Source organism: Protomyctophum parallelum (assembly GCF_964188405.1).
Source record: "Protomyctophum parallelum genome assembly, chromosome: 12".
Lineage (NCBI taxonomy): Eukaryota > Metazoa > Chordata > Actinopteri > Myctophiformes > Myctophidae > Protomyctophum > Protomyctophum parallelum.
The window spans coordinates 16,191,355-16,210,597 of NC_139712.1; the positions used below are offsets into that span (position 1 = coordinate 16,191,355).

At 46.2% G+C, this 19,243-nt stretch overlaps 1 protein-coding gene across 1 annotated transcript in view; it reads left to right on the forward strand.

Moving 5' to 3' along the window:
* Positions 1 to 19,243, forward strand: part of LOC310867778 (uncharacterized protein) — a 132,064-nt gene that overhangs the window by 58,265 nt on the left and 54,556 nt on the right. The window contains exons 3-6 of the mRNA XM_083777902.1: positions 4,654 to 4,764; positions 6,268 to 6,357; positions 8,020 to 8,205; positions 17,415 to 18,899. Of these exons, the coding sequence (XP_083634028.1) occupies positions 4,654 to 4,764; positions 6,268 to 6,357; positions 8,020 to 8,205; positions 17,415 to 18,899 (1,872 nt within the window). The remainder of the gene's footprint in view (positions 1 to 4,653; positions 4,765 to 6,267; positions 6,358 to 8,019; positions 8,206 to 17,414; positions 18,900 to 19,243) is intronic.

A 19,243-nucleotide genomic window follows, 5' to 3' on the forward strand; every position in this document is an offset into this window, starting at 1 on the left:
CTGCCAGACCTAGTGCCTCATGCACTGAGGTGCTCTGCTGACACGCAGGGAACTGACTAGTCATTTCGGAGGATAAAAAGCCCAGCCTGTTTCAAATGCTCCAGCCACGGGACTCTCTCTTTCCACAGTGTTTCGCACAGGGACTGCCCCTAATGTGCTTTAAATCTTTATTGATAGATTTACTGTAGGTAGACAGGAAACGGGGACAGAGATGTGGGGGGAAGACACGCAGCAAAGTTCGTCGGGATCGGGACTCAAACCCGCGACACACTGTCATGCTGGATTACCAGCCAAAGTGCCTGGACCGCTAAGCCGGCCCAGGCCATTTACCCACTTTATTAAATCCAGGTAGCAGTGGGAGTCTGTGGGACCCTATAATATTGAAATGTTGGTAGGGCGTTCCACATTTTGGTGGCATAGGAGTGAAATTAATTTAGTCCCTTGTTTGTGCCGAATCTGGGTTGCACATGGTTTGTTGCACTCCCTCTGGTGTTGTGGGTGTGGACAGGTACAGTATATAGACAGGTACGTGGGTATCTTGGTGGTGTAGCGAATCTTGTGTACCAGACCCATTGCAAGATGCTGTACTCTGTCGTCAACCCTAAGCCATTCCAGCCTGTCGTGGAGTGAGGCCAAGTAGTAACCTGACCGGTTTGTCAGGTTACTACTTGCCAGTGAGGGGGCTCCTCACTGGCAGGTGAGTACGTAATCGTATAGTATACAACAGTGACAACACAGACATTTGTGTGGGGAGGAATTAACGCGAGGAATTATTGGCTACTCTAAAATGAAAAACAAAACAATAAAACACACACACCTGTGACCAGCAGGTCGCTCAAAACGATGTTATTTAGTCTGGAGTTGTCTGGAATTAATGGCCTTTTCTGTCACGGACATTCTGACACAGTTATTTTGAAGTGGTCGAGGGCTTGCAAGTCACCCTGTGTCTAATTAATGCGCCCTCTCTGCTGTTTGTCTTTGGTCCTTATGCAGTGGCCCTAGCCTTAATCAGTGAGTCACAGCCAGAGGAGCTGATATTTGGGCCGGGGGAGCAAAGAGGGGCTGGCTGGGGTCATCCGGAGTACAGGACAGCTGGAGGTTTTGGCTTTGTACAGTGTAGCGTTAGCTAGCTTATCTTGAGACGCTTTAGTACAGTAGCACAACTGTCTGGCTTCTAAAGAATCTCTCATTTCACACACACACACACACACACACACACACACACACACACACACACACACACACACACACACACAGTCACTTGGACCATAGACAGCTGGACTACCCTGAGAATGATGGCTCTTCTACCATGACAAGATACATAATAGAAGACACACACACACACACACACACACACACACACACACACACACACACACACACACACACACACACACACACTAGGGATGTGTAAATGTATCTTGATTGGAATCAATCTCCACTCACACTCTTCTCAGTCATGCAGCTACACAGACACATCCCAGGCACACTTTGGTAGGCCTATAGCCCTGTCCTGTTTGGATTATCGATTATTTTGTGTGTCCTCATCCGTGTGTCCTATTAACGATAATCGATTAATCGAACCCATCCCTAACACACACACACACACACACACACACACACACACACACACCTAGTGATGGTCGATACCTTCGGCAGCAGTGATAATAATAAAGCTTTATTTATATAGCACCTATCAAGAACAAGGTCAGTGCTGAACACACACACATGGTCACTTGGTAATAATGATGTGGGTCAGACAACACAGTACACTGAGTACAGAGTGCACTAAAATGGAGAGAGAGAGAGAGAGAGAGAGAGAGAGAGAGTCAGAGTCTGAGTGAGCGAGAGACAGAACAAATGGCTGAGGGAGACAGCGAGACAGACAGACAGAGAGAGAGACAAATAGCTCCAAGGGAGTCTGAGTGAGAGAGACAGAAACCAATGGCTGAGGGAGTGAGAGTGACACAAAATAAGGAAAACGCCTGAACTAGTCTAGACCAAATGACATAACCTACTTTACATTGCAGTACAACACCACACACGAGCACAGTGTGTGTGTGCGGGTGCGGGTGCGTGTGCGTGTTATTCATTTTAGAACATTTAGCAAGATCGTATCCTTGTTTTTTGTACCAACATATACAAATACAATGCAAGTACTGTATATGTATATGTAATATATATATAATATCACAATTATTGATTGATAGTTGAGAACATTTTGTATTTTTTTTGTGGCTTTCGTCTTTTATTTTATGAATGGAGGGACAGACACTCAGACAGTAGGCTGAAATGGGGTGGGGGGTGACATGCAGTAAATGCTGTCGGGTTCGGGAGTCGAACCTGCGGCACACTGCCAGAATGGATTACCAGCCAAGGTGCCTGGACCGCTGAGCTTGGCCTGAATAGGTAATATTCAATGAAAAGAATATATAAGAATATAATCATTAGTAACTTATAGTAACTTACTATGACGTACTTTGAAGCTGTGTCTGTCTGTCTGTCTCCGTTCAGGCTATATTTAGAGTGTGTGTGTGTGTGTGTGTGTGTGTGTGTGTGTGTGTGTGCGACTGCGTGCGTCCGTGGAGGGTGTTACCATTCTAAATATGTCAAACCGTTTCCTATGATAAATGTTTGTTGTTGAGTAAAGAAAAACATTAATTGTGTGTGTCTGTCTCCGTTCAGGCTATATTTAGTTTGTGTGTGTGTCTGTTTGTTTGTTTGTTTCCGTTCAGGCTATATTTTGTGTGTGTGTGTGTGTGTGTGTGTGTTTGTGTGTGTGTGTCCTTGGAGACAGTACAATGAGTGGGTCAGACTCTGTGTCCTTGCTGGGAGGTTCTGCTGTTGGACGACTGGGACTGATTCAAATAAAGATCAGACTTTAAAATGCTTGTGTCACAGTTGTGGATCACTGTCTATCTAACCGGATGTAAAATCAACTCCCATGTGACTAACTCTGTAAGGGAAAGTCGGGTCAATGTTACAGTACAGTATGTCTCATGTTTCTCTGCCCATGTGCGTCTGGGTACATGCTGTGTTAAAGGAGAATGCCTTTTATTTTCGCAGTCGCAATGATATGTTGTAACTTGTAGTTTGTAGAGCAACATAAAAGCCCAAGTAATGATGTTCCACCCAGTGAAAGCTGAGTTGAAAATCTTGTGTTGAGGTTGATGACAGTTCCGCGGCTGTGTATTTAATATATGCACACAGGCTTTCGGCAGCACAATAAGGACATGTTTTTCTGTTATATAATTTTTGTTTTCACAGCATTATGCTTCACTGCTGAACCAGAAATGCTGACTGCGTGTGGCTGCAGTTTGGTCACCTCCATGTGGGATGGTCTCTCTGTGTTGTAATAACCTTCCTCGTCTGCTGGGGTTATGGTTATGGTTATGGCACACAGCGTGGCTGCCCCTCGCGTGCCGACTACCGAGACACTGTGTGCCGAAACAAAACCGTGCAAAGAGAAAACCACAAGGAAACAAAATGGATTGTTCTTAACAATCAATAAATCAATCAATCGCTGACCCTGCCAGAACAGAACGTTTTCTCACCGCCTGCCGAGAGAGAGAGAGAGAGGGAGAGAGAAAGGGAGAGAAATTGCTGTGTGTGTGATATGAAGAGGCAGGGTAGCACCCTGTCTGCTTGCCTTACTGTCAGCCTGTGTAGATGCTGCTAGGCAATTTGGAAGGGCGTGTTTGCATTTTATTTTGTATTATGAGGGATGCCTGCAAGAGAGCCTTCCTCTGTCTCTGCTTGCTTCCTTCCTTCCTTCCTTCCTTCCTTCCCCCTTTACCTGTGCCCCCTCTCTCTCTCTCTCTCTCTCTCTCTCTCTCTCTCTCTCTCCCCCCCCCCCCATCTCTCCCCCCCCCCCCCCCTCCCCCCCCTCTCTCCCCCCCCCCCCCCCCTCCCCCCCTCTCTCTCCATCTCCCCTTTAACCTCTCCCTCCATTGTGTCAATTTCAACAGCCAAATCAGATCAGACAATTAGGCAGATGCCAGCCGAGACCTCCTCCCAGCGTGCATGCAGGATGAGAGGATGAGGACTGGGTACAGAAGGAGCTAGGGGCGGGTGGGTGGGGTGTTGTGTGGGCTAGGATGGGGTGGGGGGGGGGGGGGGGGGGGGGAGTGAGGGAATTCTGGCTGCGGTATGGCCTGGGACCAGACCAGACCAGACAGTGAAAAGTCACAGCCACCCCGACTCCCCCACCGAGATCGCACATGTGCATGTGCGTGTGTGTGTGCACTGCAGCTCAGGGTTCACAGTTGTGTTAGTAGCTCAGAGCCAACTGAGCCTGCACTGGATACAGACAGACAGAGACAGAGGCACATAGCAGCTCACGGGAAACAGCAGCACTGCATGTTGTCGTGCATGAGACTGGGATATCTGCTTTTAGGACCAAATTCAGGTGCTAAATTTCGTTGCGCACATGCCAGGATATGCCATTTGTCTGTGGACACGTATTTAGGGTGTGTGTGTGCGTGCATGGGTGCAAGAGGGGAGAGAAGGAGAGAAAGGGAGGGAGAGAGAGAGAGAATACGTTCACATGCTTTTGTATTATGCATGCATGCTTGCATCTGTAATGTGTCAAGACTCTAGTAACAGTGAAGGGTGGAACTAATGTCTGGACAATCAATGTTTCCACTGATGCAGGTTGTAAAGTAACAGCGGGGGGACAGATATCAGCGACGCGCCCAGAGCCCCAGGGAGAGGTGTGGCCGCGAGCAGCCGAGCAGCAGGCCTTGGACACACAGTTCCTATCAGGTAGGAGGAGTTCTCCTCGTGTGGAATTAATATTACCACGACAACAATAACAACAGTAACGCTACTATGATGAATACCATAATAAGAATCCAGTATTAATCCATTTTGACCTGAGATCAGATTCTAAAAATGTCTTCTACATCCTGACAGTTTTCTGAAAAAGCTATGTTTGTCTTGTCTGTTATGTCAGTGGTTCTTCGACTTTTTCAAAAATAGCAGACCTACAAGCTCATAGCGCGCCACCGAGTGGCGCGCTATGAGCTTGAGATAGACAGCTTGAGAGAGACAGAGAGAGACAGAGAGAGAGAGACAGAGAGAGACAGAGAGAGAGACAGAGAGAGACAGACAGAGAGAGACAGAGAGAGTGATTGGATTCACAGAATCAAAGGAACCTTGGTATTGCAATTCGTGAAGACGAGTACAGTATCATAGACATAATACAGTACAAATTAAAGGGCATTCATTTAGCAATACCTCACATGGTATATTGTGATTATGCCACAGTCACTGTTCAGCCCCACATGTAGCAGAGAATTCTTTCATTGTTTACTCTACCATTTTGTTTAGGATTTCACCTTGTTAAATATAGTTTAAAGAATATTCTTTAAATATTCTTTACAATATTTTAACCTGGTTTACTTTTTTTTTTTTTTTTTTTTTACAATTTTACTACTTACTAATTGTCAAAAACTAGAGAGGTGCCGTTGGGCACTGGCCTACTTGGAATGATGCAAGTTGGAAATGAATGCCCCACCCAGATATTATGTCTGTGTCCCTTTATTCCCATATGGAGTTCTGTGTCAGCCATGCCCAAATATGGAGTGTTGTGAGGTCAGAACAGGCTATGGACAATGGGCAGGGGCCCGGTCCAGAGCCCCTTTTTGGGGTGGTTCTGGACAACCGTGGGTCCGACCGACACGACACCGGGCACTGCACTCCCTGTGGTGGTGTGGAACGTGTGTGTCGAATTTGAAGTCGGTGGGGCGACAAAGCATTGCATTATTTGTGATGAATAGTAACTTCTAGCCAGGAGGGTAGCAACATAAAATTGGATTAGATCCCGCTTGATTGTGAATTTCAGGTGCTGATAACCGAAAACGACGCACATAGCCAAATCAAAGAAATAAACTAAATAAACCCAAACCTATGCTTGTCTTTATATCTCTGACTAAATCAACGTAGAATTAAACATACTTCACTCACTAATCTAACCTACAAAAAGTAACGTTTGTATATCGTTACCTCCACTCAAACATGTGACGTAACCGTCTGTATACTGTATGTATGAGATTGTATGCTGCCTATGTCAGCATAGGCTGTTTGTCATACAACAAAGTGGGTTATCTGGTTGAATAAGTGAAGTGTTGAACTAAATGAAGATGCAGTCCGGTCAGTGTGTTTATGGTCTGGAACCGCAGGGCCAGCACGGCCAGAAGCATTATATTATATAGAGTAACTTTCACCTCAAAAATAATTGAACTTAATGATTCCCTTTGCCTCTAGCTTCCATGATGGCAGGTTATCCTGATCCGTTAGACTCCCAGACCAGTTCTTCCCAGAGGATGGACTCTGACCTGATGGGAGCTTTCTCAGGTACGCTATCCAGTAAACGACAACATCACTGTTTTCTTTGTCATTGTTGCTTGATTGATTGATGGATTGATTGATTTAATACATTATACTGTAAGTAAGAAATGTAAACAGAAGGTACAGTCTGATAATACCAGAGGGAGGGAGGGAGGGAGGGAGGGAGGGAGGGAGGGAAGGAGGGAAGGAAGGAAGGAAGGAAGGAAGGAAGGAAGGAAGGAAGGAGAGATGCAAACACGCCCTTCCAAATTGCCTAGCAGCGTCTATTCTACACAGGCTGACAGTAAGGCGAACAGACAGGGTGCTACCCTATTTTCAACACTGAACTATGCCATTAATATAACTTAGAGTTGTTGTGTGGAAATAATACAAAAAGAAAGCCTGTTTAAGCCTAGAAATGGAGGTAGAACTTGGGGTCATATGATCAGTGACATAGGGAAGGTGTACTCTCGGCAGGTCAGTGGTCTTGTGGTTAGAGGGTCCGCCCTGAGACTGGGAGGTCGAGGTTCGATCCCTGGCCCGGTCATATAGTACCAAAGACTTTGAAAAATGGGACCCAGTGCCTCCCTGCTTGGCACTCGGTATCAAGGGTTGGACTGGGGTAAGTCCCTGCGACATACTAGCGTCATGTTTAGGGGGTGTACTTGTACAACAAGCTGCCTCACGCTACAGAAACAGGAGATAGGCTCCTGCCCCTATGGGCCTCATGGCTCGGCAAGGCTTGCGAAATTTGGGCAGGTCCCAAATCCAGCTGAAAAGCTAAATCAGCATCTCCATAAAGCTTGTCAACATACTGAAGCACAAAGTGCTCTAAAATATCCCGATAGATGCTGTTTTGAGTCTGGACTTTATACAACACAGTGGACAACACCAGCAGTTCACATGGAACCCCAAATCATCACTGACAGTGAAAACCTCACACTGGCGTCAACACAGCCAACTTTTGTTTGGCATCTGTTGTTATCTTTGTCTCTGTTATTATGACCATGGGTGTGCTCTAAAACTGTGAAACACATATTTTCATTTCAGATGGTCTATAACACACACACACACACACACACACACGCACTAGTAGTGGATATTGCTTGCAATCTCATGATAGATATGTATCACGATACAGAGGCCACAATACGATATATCTCGATTAAACGTATATTCAAAATAATGACCACGTTGCACATACGTATGCAATAAAGCACTTTCAGGCCCACAGAGATCTTTAAGTTAAAATAAACGTCTAAACATCCTAACAAGGGGTCTGAGTCTGAGAAGGGAGTGCATTGCAACTCGCAAGGGGGGCTTTGATAAAGTTAAAGGTAACGTTAAAGGTACGTTTGGCAACACTGCGTCACCCAGATAATTCATGCCATTTATTGCTGTATCGATACAGCAGCCTCTCGATCGATTCACCTATCGTCCGGATTTTCGATCGATATATTGCCATATCGATTAATCGAATGCACCACTAGCACACACACACACACACACACACGCACGCACACAAAATCCACACATTCAAAGCTCTTCGAAAACATTCAAGTGACTTTGATAGTTTGATGACCATGTGTGCAAATTGTGAACCTCCCTGACCGGATGTACATGTACAGTATAAGATGTGCGCATCATCCTGACCTGTGACCCTTTCCTGTCTGTCCGTGTCTCTCTCAGGTTTCTCCCATGCTGCGCTGGGAGGCATGGAGTTTGGTGCTGCCCCGCTCTCAGCGGACAGGTCTTCCAGTATATCGCAGCCCCTGCAGCAGCCCCTGGTTGCGCTGGGCTCGGAGCCCCCCAAACAGCACAGCCCCATGCTGCCAGAGCCCCAGGCCCCACGCAGCCCTCTGGATCTGTCTGGAGGTGAGGGACGAGCTACGGCAACACAGAATGTCACATAAATATAGTATAATATAAACTGTGTTGTCATATGTGACTCCTTTTGATACAGAGACAGTTTTGGCGGCAAGACTTCTTTAAAAGAAATGCGTCAATAGCACAGGCAGAAGTGAACCTTTCAAGCCTGTTTTCTCAACTCGCTGTTTTCCGCAAGACATTACTCTTATCTATAAACCATATCTCCAAAATTGGTGGGTCTCACTGAACAACCAATTTGAAGCTATGATTCTCTGCTTTCATATAACGTGAAAAAACAAGAAAATAAATGAAAAAAACTTAGCCTCTGTCAGAAACGGTCACACATGTTTAAGTCAAGAATCACTTTTGTTTCCACATACAACAATTCTGATGCATGGATTCTCACTGCAAGACGGAACACGACATCATTATTATTATTACTAGAAGCTCTAGCGCCACGGGAAAAAAAGAATAGAAGTGTAATGGCCTTGCAAACGTGAAGCGAGGAACGCAGGCGTTGTTGCCTGGATCAACACAGGTCTCCTCCCGGTCTATTGAAGAGGGGCGCAACAACGCAAGCGTAAAACATAGCTAAACAGAATCCAGGTCTGGTGAGTCGCGGGCGTGTGCACGTAACGAGAACGCACGCAACAAATTCACGGGCCGCACTCATGTAAATACAAAAACGCAGGTTTCATTGAAAATTAACTATAGGTGCGTTTTATCGTTCTCCGTTTGCAAGGCCCTTAACGCAGGAACCTGTGCCCTGTAGAATGATGTTACCACAGGTGCTCGTCGCTGTTTGATGACATTGCGTAGAGTGGGCCTAATGTGCAAAAGAGGTGGCTGCAATGTGCCTGAATAATGCGTTTTACATTAACTGTACAATAAGTGAAGACATTGAGGGCGGGATAATGGATCATAGACAGAGAAGTGATGAAGAGTCTGTGGCCAATTTGGAGGCAGGTGGAGTGCTGCTCAGCCCGTAATGAGCTGACGCACACAGCAACGTTGCCTCTGCGTCGTGCATCAAAACAAGTTCTCACGGATGACCGTTGACAGGCCCTATATTGGTCTACCCGCTGCTATATTTCACAACATAATGTACGTTATGTCATTGACCTAAATGGCGTGTAGTCAGCGCTTTGTTTCATTAGCGCGATGGTGATAAAATAGGCTGCAGCTGTTGTTCCGCGGCTGAGCACACACATGAACGGGTGAAGTTACCAAGGAGGAGAAGAGTCCATTTTTCACCGCTGTTTTTCCAAACAGTTTTCCCGACGTTGTGAAGGAAGGTCGGGAAACAGTTTCTAGGAATAACATTTTCGGGCAGGCAAGATGTGTGGTCGTCCCCCGATCCCCGCACAATAAGCACAGTAAGCACAAAAGGTTTTCAAAGACGTATACCAGCCAGACGAGTATGATACAAAGGCTGCCTGAAAGGTTGCATTTGCATTCCAATGGGTGATTTAGGCTCGTGCTCTACGCACAACGGCCAATCTGCTGCCTGTGTTTGTCCTCTCTTTTTTCTCAGTCCTGAGGAAAATGGATTTGAAAATACGACGAGAAAACTTGAGATTCCCTTCTCGCGTACCAGTGGCACATGTCCGGTCCGCGGACCGGTGGTTGGGAACCTCTGATCTACGGCAATGGCGTTGAGGGTAGCATTAAATAATAATAAGGCTTTAATTGACGGAGATCTATGGCAATGGCGCGGAAGCGGTTAACTAGTCTCACATAGCCAGACAACTATTCCACCATCTCCGAATGCTACTGTATGTAGAGTCTGGAACTACAGCTCCCATAATCCGAGTAAGGAGGCTGGCTTTTTATGACGCCATGACTCTTCATAGTCATGGCGTTTGCTGCGGTTGGGTGGGGTGGGTCATTGCATTGACCTTGGTGTGTTAGTCGGATATCTTGTGTAAGAGTTTTGCCAGTGGCAGACAAATGACTGCAGTGGTGTCAAATGTCAAAAAGAAGAACGCTGGCGCTCAGGGTTTACCTTACCCCGGGCGCGAGTATGATATAAGAGCTAAATGTGAATATGTTTGGTTGGCTAGTTCCTTTTTTGTTACTATTGAGATATTATTTGCACTGATGTCGCATTCAGACATGTACTTCGGTATAGACTTGATGAGATTGTAGGGTGAAGTTGTATCATTTTTGCATACCTGCAGTGAATCGAAGTCAGGTGCACTTGGAAGCGAAGCGACAGCCCAGCTGTCGCTTCGAATGTTTGTTTGATGCGCACCAGAATTCGAATGAGCCGTCACACCTGCCAAGCGAAGCGCACTTTCCGACAATACGCAGCAGGAGTAGTTTTTATCGCAGTATAACATTCTTGTGTGAAGGCGACCTCAATTAGATTTGCTACCAAGGTTTCCCCAGCTGCTTCAGTCTGCCAAGGAACACAATTAATGTGTTTAATTCTGAATAAAATAAAGTGAACATCATTTATGGTTTTATAAATTTGCTCAAGTTATTTCTCTGACCGTCTCCCTGGCAGCGTGCATTACAGTACGTAGTACGTCGTACTGTCTCCATTTTGTTTTGTCATTTAAAGTATTCATTCATTTCCAAACAGAAAAAAAATATCACATTACATACAAAGAAAAAACAAGAGAAAACAGACAAAGAAAACACAACAAGCAGTCAAAACTAACAGGACAACACCCCCTAAACTCCTATAGGATTATAACAATAGTGATTATGTTATGTCATTTCGATATATTTCTACATTATACTTAATGCAACAAACCTTTTAATGTACAAAAAATAAATTCTCCCATACTAAATGGAACTTCCCTTCAACATTGTTCTTCCGGGCAAACAAATATTGGTAACTAAGATGCAGTCTCTCAGTCATAAGTTGAGTCTCATACTGTCTCCATGACTCCGCCCTGTGCCGCAGTGACTGCCGTGTTCCACATGGAGGCGCTACACGTAGAGGAGCTTTCTGGTCATTGTTGCTGGTGCTTACATGTCTCGTTGCAGGCAGCGCCCCACCCTCAGAGCAGACCTCCATCCAGTCTAGTTCAGTAAACATCTGATGCTGAGATGTATAGAATGTCAACATGATGATGTTACGAGAGAGAGAGAGAGATGTGCATTTTTCTAATCTGTACACATGTGTGGTTGGGTGTGGCTGTGTGTGTGTGTGTGTGTGTGTGTGTGTGTGTGTGTGTGTGTGTGCACACGCAATCTGCGCATGCAGCTCTGTATGTGCACTACAGTACATGAGCTCTGTGTGTTTGCCCTCCACGTCTTGACACAGTTGACAGTCTCTGCAGCCCAGCTCAGCACCGCCTCCAGAGAGGTCCTGTCCGGTTCAGTGCATCTCTCTGACGATGATGAACGGCACGCAGTCGCATGTTGAACCTATAGTAGCACACTGTGCCCCGCCTGCTCCTGTACTGTATGTGGCACACTTCATACATACATATAATATACAGTATGTACAGTATTGCGGGACCGGCAGCAACACTGTGGCTGCTACAGTATGTGGTGCAGTTCCCATTTGTTTCAGCTGTATGTAGGGAAAAGGTCTGCAAAAGCAGAAGGCCCACTCTTAGATTAGATGGAGGTATTTTGGTGCAGGCCTCAATAATGTAATAGAAATGAAGAAGTAACCCTGAGGAAGTACATGTCCATTTCTCATGGTTTATTTATCTCTCATGGACAAGGAACGGACGCGTTTCGACCCAGATAGACCAGTGGTTTTCAACCCTTTTCATATCGAGGACCATTATTTCTTCTGCATTTGAGCCACGGACCACCATTTGATGACATTTAGCCTCTCAGGGTCGAAACACGTCCGTTGCTTGTCCACGAGAGGTAAATAGTCCAAGTTGAAACTTGAAAAGAACATTGTGTACTAGCCTGGGCACCATTTCATTTCGGTATATGATCCGGGCGGGAGTGGATGATATCGTACAGGCAGGAACAACAGGCGGCAACTTCCTTTTCCCTCAAATCGATTTTTCTCAATAAAAGCTACAGGCTACGAGAGCTTTTATTGAGGGAAAAGGAAGGTACCTTCCCCCTCAATAAAGTTGACGCCTGTTGTTCCTGCCTGTTGACTAGAGACCAGAGACCAGGCTTTCCTCCGAGGTGGTGGAAAGCCTGGTGAGGCGAGGTTAATTGTGTACTGGTTAGTACTTCTTCATTTATATTATTTGTATGTAGGACCAACAGCACACTGTGGCTGGTATGAGGTGCAGTGCCCAGTGGCCTGCCTGGCTGGCTGGGAACAGAGCACAGCTGAGACACCATAGTGCAGTGTGTGGCAGAGCAGGTGGCAGGTATATCCCACATAGAGAGAGAGAGAGAGAGAGAGAGGGTGTGAGAGAGGGTGTGAGAGAGAGTGTGTGTGTGTGTGTGTGTGTGTGTGTAAACCTTTGTGGAGATCTTCTCAGTTCTCATTGTATGCTATAGTTACTGCCATTCAGGATGGAAAATTAAATCCATTTGGATTTGGGGAGAAGTAGTTTCATAAGGGGCTGGTATGAAGTACTTGATATAAACAGAAAACGTTCAGTTCACTAGTCTACACTCTACTCTACAACTGCCTTAATTTCATCCGATTGTCTGTCTGGCAGGCACTTAACAAGTGATCGTTAACTGGGTCTGTTAGAGAGATGGGCAGAGAAGAGTGGCTTTGCTCAACTTGATTTATACTTATATTCTCCACTCTGATGAAGGTACATGTTCGATATATCATGCAGCCTTACTTATTAGCCTATATTTTGGCTATTAAACCCCCCTTTTTCTTCCCCCGATTTTCGATTATGAAATATTAAAATCGATTTAGGAGACTCCAACGATTAATCGGAAAATCGATTAATCAGCCGCATCCCTAAACCCTAGCATCTTCCATGTCATAAAACATTTACATCTCCTCAATAGGTTCCAATCCCATCAGGGAACTAGATTGGAACATGACCCTATGTGATGATGTAGCTACTGTATGATCCATTTAGTTGATGTATTTGATCTGCAATGCATTTCTTCAGTTAACATTGCCACATAGTCGGGGGAGTATTAGCATGAAGCATGGCTCTACATTCTACATTGCCTGACTTTTGTATGCTCCACTTAAAGTAGGCTGTCCTCTCTCTTGCTCTGTGTGTGTGTGTGTGTGGTGTGTGGTGTGTGTGTGTGTGTGTCGTGCGTGTGCGCCTCTCTCTTGCGTGGGTGGGTGTGTACACATGCTTGTGCGTGTGTGTGTACACATGCGTGTGTGCTTTTGTGCATGAGACAGTACGAAGATCTAGCAGCAAACTAGGCCACCGCAGCAAATCAGGCACTGATGTTTCCTAGTTTTTAGCCCTCGACCTTACAACAACCTTTGCTCTCTTCTCTCTCACCCCCTACAGTATGTCCTTTGCTTCTCCCTTCTAAAGCAGATACAGACTGACCAGTAGCATTAAGGCTAATAGGTATGTTCAATGTTGGTTTGACCCTCATTATATTTGAAGCAGCTCCTTGCAGTCGTGGCTGGCCGGCCGCAACTGATGCAGTCTGTCTGCAAAGTACTTGTGCTTTTTTTCCCTGTGTGTTCTGTGTGTGTGTGCATGAACTTCTAAAGTAGCTACTGTCTGTCTGTCTGTCTGTCTGTCTGTCTGTCTGTCTGTCTGTCTGTCTGTCTGTCTGTATGGTGTGTACAGTATATTTGCGAACGCAGTGAGCCACTTACTATGACAGCAAGGGCTGAATGTCTGTGTGTGTGTCTGTGTGTCTGTGTGTCTGTTTGTCTGTCCCACTGTTACACCACCCGCCCGCCACCAGAGGGCGCAGCTGTAGCACACACACACACACACACACACAGGGCGCAGCTGTAGCACACACACACACACACACACACACGCACACGCACACGCACACGCGCACACACACACACACACACACACACACACACACACACACGCACACACAACCACACACACACAAGCTGCGTTCGCTTCACGCGTTTGCGCGTCTTACTTGTATCTATATCTCCTGTTTGTCTGTGTTGGTGAGAGTTGGAGCAGTGGTGGACAAAGTACACAACCCCATTAGTTAAAATTAAAAGTATACTGCTTGTTCAAGTATTAAGTCAAAGTTGCTCTACTCCAATACTTTCCTTAAAAAATATGTAATAAGTATTCAAAAATACATCTTGTTAATATTAACGATTGATGTATTGTTTTCACAATGCATTTACAGAAACTCTCTGAAACCAACTATATAAGCACTGACGGCTCTCTTAACCGTCTTCCTGCCATTGCCGAAGCCCTTCGGCAATCAAAGCCTCAATTTGATAATACACCTTGCTGCCATTGCCGTAGCCCTTCGGCAATTATACTTTTATAGTGCATATGATCGATCGAGCCATAATGCTACTCACGTTAGCCGGTTAGCTAGCACTGTTGTTAGCACTGCACTGGATCGTTCAGATTAGATCGCGGTCGCCATAAGAATCCATTCTATCCGTTTCTTTCAATCGCCTGTATCTCCTATTCCTTGTCCCAGATGGCATTTTTGGTCAAAACAGCGTTTCTTTGACGGCACAGAGCCGACGTTGTGGAGTGCTATATGTACCGGCATTGATTCGATTATGTAAACAAAGGTTGTCTTGGCAACGTAAAGCTGGCAGGGATAAGCTCACTTCCGGTTGAGGCAAAATGTGGCTTTTCAAAATAAGAGCTCAAATTAAAAAAATGCTGGCATGAATTAGGTCCTAATTTCTCAATAAATGGCAGCAGTAAAAGGGTTAATAATATAATTTTCCCATTTTTGAGCTGAATAAATCCAGCGGCACTAAAAAGCTTGCACAGGCAGCAGAGGCAGGTGTTTAACTTGAGTTACAGGTTGAGTACAGATAGGTACCTCCTTCACCATCATCACTGGCTGTCGTATTAGTAACCTAAGTTGAAAGCTTTTCATAAATCCATGGTTGAGAGAGTGGGTACTGTGAGTGGCTGGTTTCCTCTTGTGAGGAACTAGCTTTGGATCAAGACTATCATACAGTAGATGTGTTCTTTTGATCAATTTTGACTTTTAAACGTCAAAATGGATTAAAATCTATGATAGTATTGATCCAACGCTAGTGTAGCCTCGGAAACCCAGACGTTTTTATTTCCAGGGAGGAAAAAAAAGGTCTGGGTCTGAGACCACTTCAATTCGGCATAGAGTAGCGCAAACGTCGATCACTCTCTGCTGATTTCGGATTGTCTGCATCTTTGTTAAATTGACGCACACACGCACACATGTACACTCCTCTCTCTCTCTGTCGCTCTAATTAATCAGTCTCATGTCACTCAGCTGTGTCTAGATTCTCCCGGCGGATCCGGCCAGGAGCTGCCTATGCCATAGAAAGCATAGGTGGACCCCAGGCTAAGGCTAGTGAGGAACACAGCGTGAGGCCATACACATTTTAGAAAATAAAACAAAAATATAGAAATGTAGTAGTGTTCAAGGACGTCAGAATGGACGGACAGACAAGGGCGAAAACATAGTCTCCCCTCTTCACCCATAGGCCGTTCGACCTGGCGGAGATTATTTTTACATAATGTAAAGTTATTATATTGTATTTATAAATGCTAAGTTATTTAATCATAGATCCTTGCAATGAATTTAGTGAGTCAACTACCAGACTGTGTGTGTGTGTGTGTGTGTGTGTGTGTGTGTGTGTGTGTGTGTGTGTGTGTGTGTGTGTGTGTGTGTGTGTGTGTGTGTGTGTGTGTGTGTGTGTGTGTGTGTGTGTGTGTGTGTGTGTGTGTGTGTGTGTGTGTGTGTGTGTGTGTGTGTGTGTGTGTGTGTGCGCGTGCACGGGCGCGCATGATTGATTGATTATTTAAGATTCATGCTTCCGAAGAAGACCAGCCCATATGGACTTACAGGACACTTTTTACAGTTTACATAAACAATGATCGAGTCAATACTGAACTTACACCCAAGATTCTTACGAGGCAGATTACATAATATACATAAAATACCATAAAATAAAATACACCATTAGGCCTGTAATAGGAGACACATGGACCTGCTTGAAGAGCTGAGATTGTCTTCTAACTACAGGCTCTAGAAACAAACTGTTCTGTCCTAAATACTTAATTATTAAATAACAACTCTAACTTCTGACCATCATCTTGTCAGAATAGTCTGTGTGTGCGTGTGCACGTGTTTGTGCGTGCGTGTGCGTACGTGCGTGCGTGCGTGCGTACGAGTGAGATATCGGGGGAACCAAAGCGCAGTGTGATAGACATTACAGTTACACCATGCATTTAGTTCACAAGACCACTGCAGATCCACTGAAACGTCATCCACACACTTGTTGTTTTAATATAATTATTTGCTCTTTGTAGTGACAATAAATGTTTTCAGTAAATGAATAAACTTTTTACAGTCCCAGACAGTGTTAGTGGATAAGGTTTTTTAGAAACACATGGTCCAACCTTCTCTCCTTTTGTGAAGTCGTTTACTCAGCCTCGTTGTCATCTCAAAGACCTCTCAAAGACCTCTCAAAGACCTACCTTGGGGAATGGATCTTCTTTTATCAGTCTATAAACATGACGTGTCTCCTTTTCAGTGTGGAAATGTACCCTTTACTTTGCAGGAAATGTACAAAAGAAGCTGTGTTCCAGTGGATCCAATGTAGTTATTAATTAAGTCACAAGCTCTTGTTAATACTTGTTGAATGCCACAGACGAAAAACAGTCTAAGTCCACACTATTGATCCATAATGTATAAATGATAGATAAGGGGTCAGGACAACGAGGCCTTTTCGTGGAGGGGTCAGAATGAAATTTGGACTTAGACTGTTTTTCGTCTGTGGTACATTATTGTCATTGTAGAGCACCTTCTAGATAGGCTATTTTCACTACTTTTGCAACGATATGCAGCATTTTATGTACATATTTCCATGGCGAGCAGTTGAAATTACTAAAATATATCTGACATCCCACTCACCGTTTTACACGAATGTTCTTGTTAAGCGAAAGATGATTGTCGTGATATGCTTTCTACAGCGGTTGTCTGGTCTGTTTGGAGTTGATCAGCGTTGCATTCCCGATGTCACATTTGCTTGATTAGTTTCATTGGTCAAATTGTTATTTTGAATGTATGTTTTTCTGTAGGCAGAGAGAGAAAGTAGAAAGGTAGAAAGAGAACGTGTCAATGTACATTATGTCCATAGTTCCCATTTACATTCTGCCCTCTCCACTCACAACAAGGTGCCTTGGGTGACTTCTGGCCAGACGATGCCGGCTGCTTACCGAACGACCTCCCCTTCACCCCCAGCGTCTCCACAGTGATCAGCCGCCATACCGGCCACGTAGCGGTCAGCCCCGACGACCCGCCCGACTTCCCCACGTGGTCCAACCGCGAAAGCCCTTCTTACGCCGGCGGCGACGAAAAGGAGGGCGAGGGATCAGACCGCAAACAGTCGAAGAAGAAGAAGAAAAGGAGACCAAAAGACGAAGGGTATTTTGACCACGTAGAGGCCAGGGGCCACCCGGAGGCTCCGTTCCTTAGCGAGAACAGCCCCTCCCCAGAGGCGCACCACCACAGGGTGGGCCCGCGCCGGGACAAAGGGGACGGAAGCTGGGAAGAACAGATTGGGAAAAGCGGAGGCCGAGGAAAGAGAGGGAAGAGCAGGAAGAAGCTTCCAGAAGAGTGGGGCATGACGGCGGAACCGTTTCTTCCAGTTCCAGCACAAACCAGCTCTCAAGTCCAAGAGGAGGAGATGATGGACCTGGATGCCCCCTTTCCCGATATGGGCTTGAGCCCCCGGAGTCGGGAGCTGTTCCCAGAGGGGAACACGATCCCGGATTCCCTCACGGAGGACCTGCTCACACTCACAGCCCCTTCCATGAGACCGCTGGTGCTGAAGAGTGACCTGAAGGCCACTGCTGCGCCGTTCACCATGCCCTCGGCCGCCATCAACAACAACACCAATGCCAACCTTGCTTCCTTTCCCATGGCACCTCGCCCCGGCGACCCTTTCGCTGCCAGCTACCATGATCTCACGGTGGAGAGCGAAAATGCCAACCTGGGCAACGCCACTGAGGCCTTTCCTCCATCCTTCTCTGCAGTGAATGACACGATGGGCAGCGACATGGTGGACAGCGGGATGTTTGACAACACTGACTCCTTCACGTCGTCCTTCATGCCAGGTGGCAACATGGCGGACACCTCTGCTTTCAGCTCCAACTCCCAGGCGAGCCTGTCACCAAATGAGACGCCGGGTGAGGTCAAAGCGTCTGCCCCGCCCCTGTCCCCCTCGGATCGCTCCTGGCTTCTGAACGACTCCAGTCTGAGCAGCAACAGCGAGCCCTTCGACTTCAGGCCCTTGGGCCTGGCCTTCGACACCCCGAGCCCGGCCCCTCTCCGCTCCCCTAAGACCACAGCACAGGATTTCCACGGTCAGGCCAAGGAAAGCCTCAAAGAGGCCAAAACGCCTCAGAAGCAGTCCAAGAAGATGCGTTCCTCCTCCTCCTCGTCTTCAAACGCCTCTATAAAGAGCCCTACCTCTCCCAGAGCAAGAGGCATCCCTCAGCAGGCCTCTCCGGTCCTCAGTCCCTCCTCCCCTCCATCACTGACCCTGTTAGGAACCGCAGGGTCTGGTCTGAATCCCGCAGCCAAGCCCTTCTTCCCGAGCTTCGGTGACACCGTGGAAGGCCCATCCGAGGCCCCCACCGAGGCCCCCGTCATCGAAGGTTGGTTGCGGTCAGTCCTGGGCAGAACAATCGTTGAACACTTTTTCAAATAATTTGTTACCAATACATGAGAGGTGTTTGGCGGAACGTTCTTTGTGAGATGGGTCACAGAGCTACTCCTCTAGAAGGTCAGATATTTGAAACTGTGTTCAAATGTACTGCCCAGGACTGGTTGCTGTGGTGTATTTAGACCCTTAGGAATATAGATAGTACCGCTTCCCGTGCATGGACATCCCATATCTAAAGACAGTGGCTTGGGTCCGGTTTGGCTTGTCCCGTACCAACTGGCAGTGAGTGACTAACCCCACGGGCACAACGAGAAGCTCCCACCAAGTGCGGGGCTT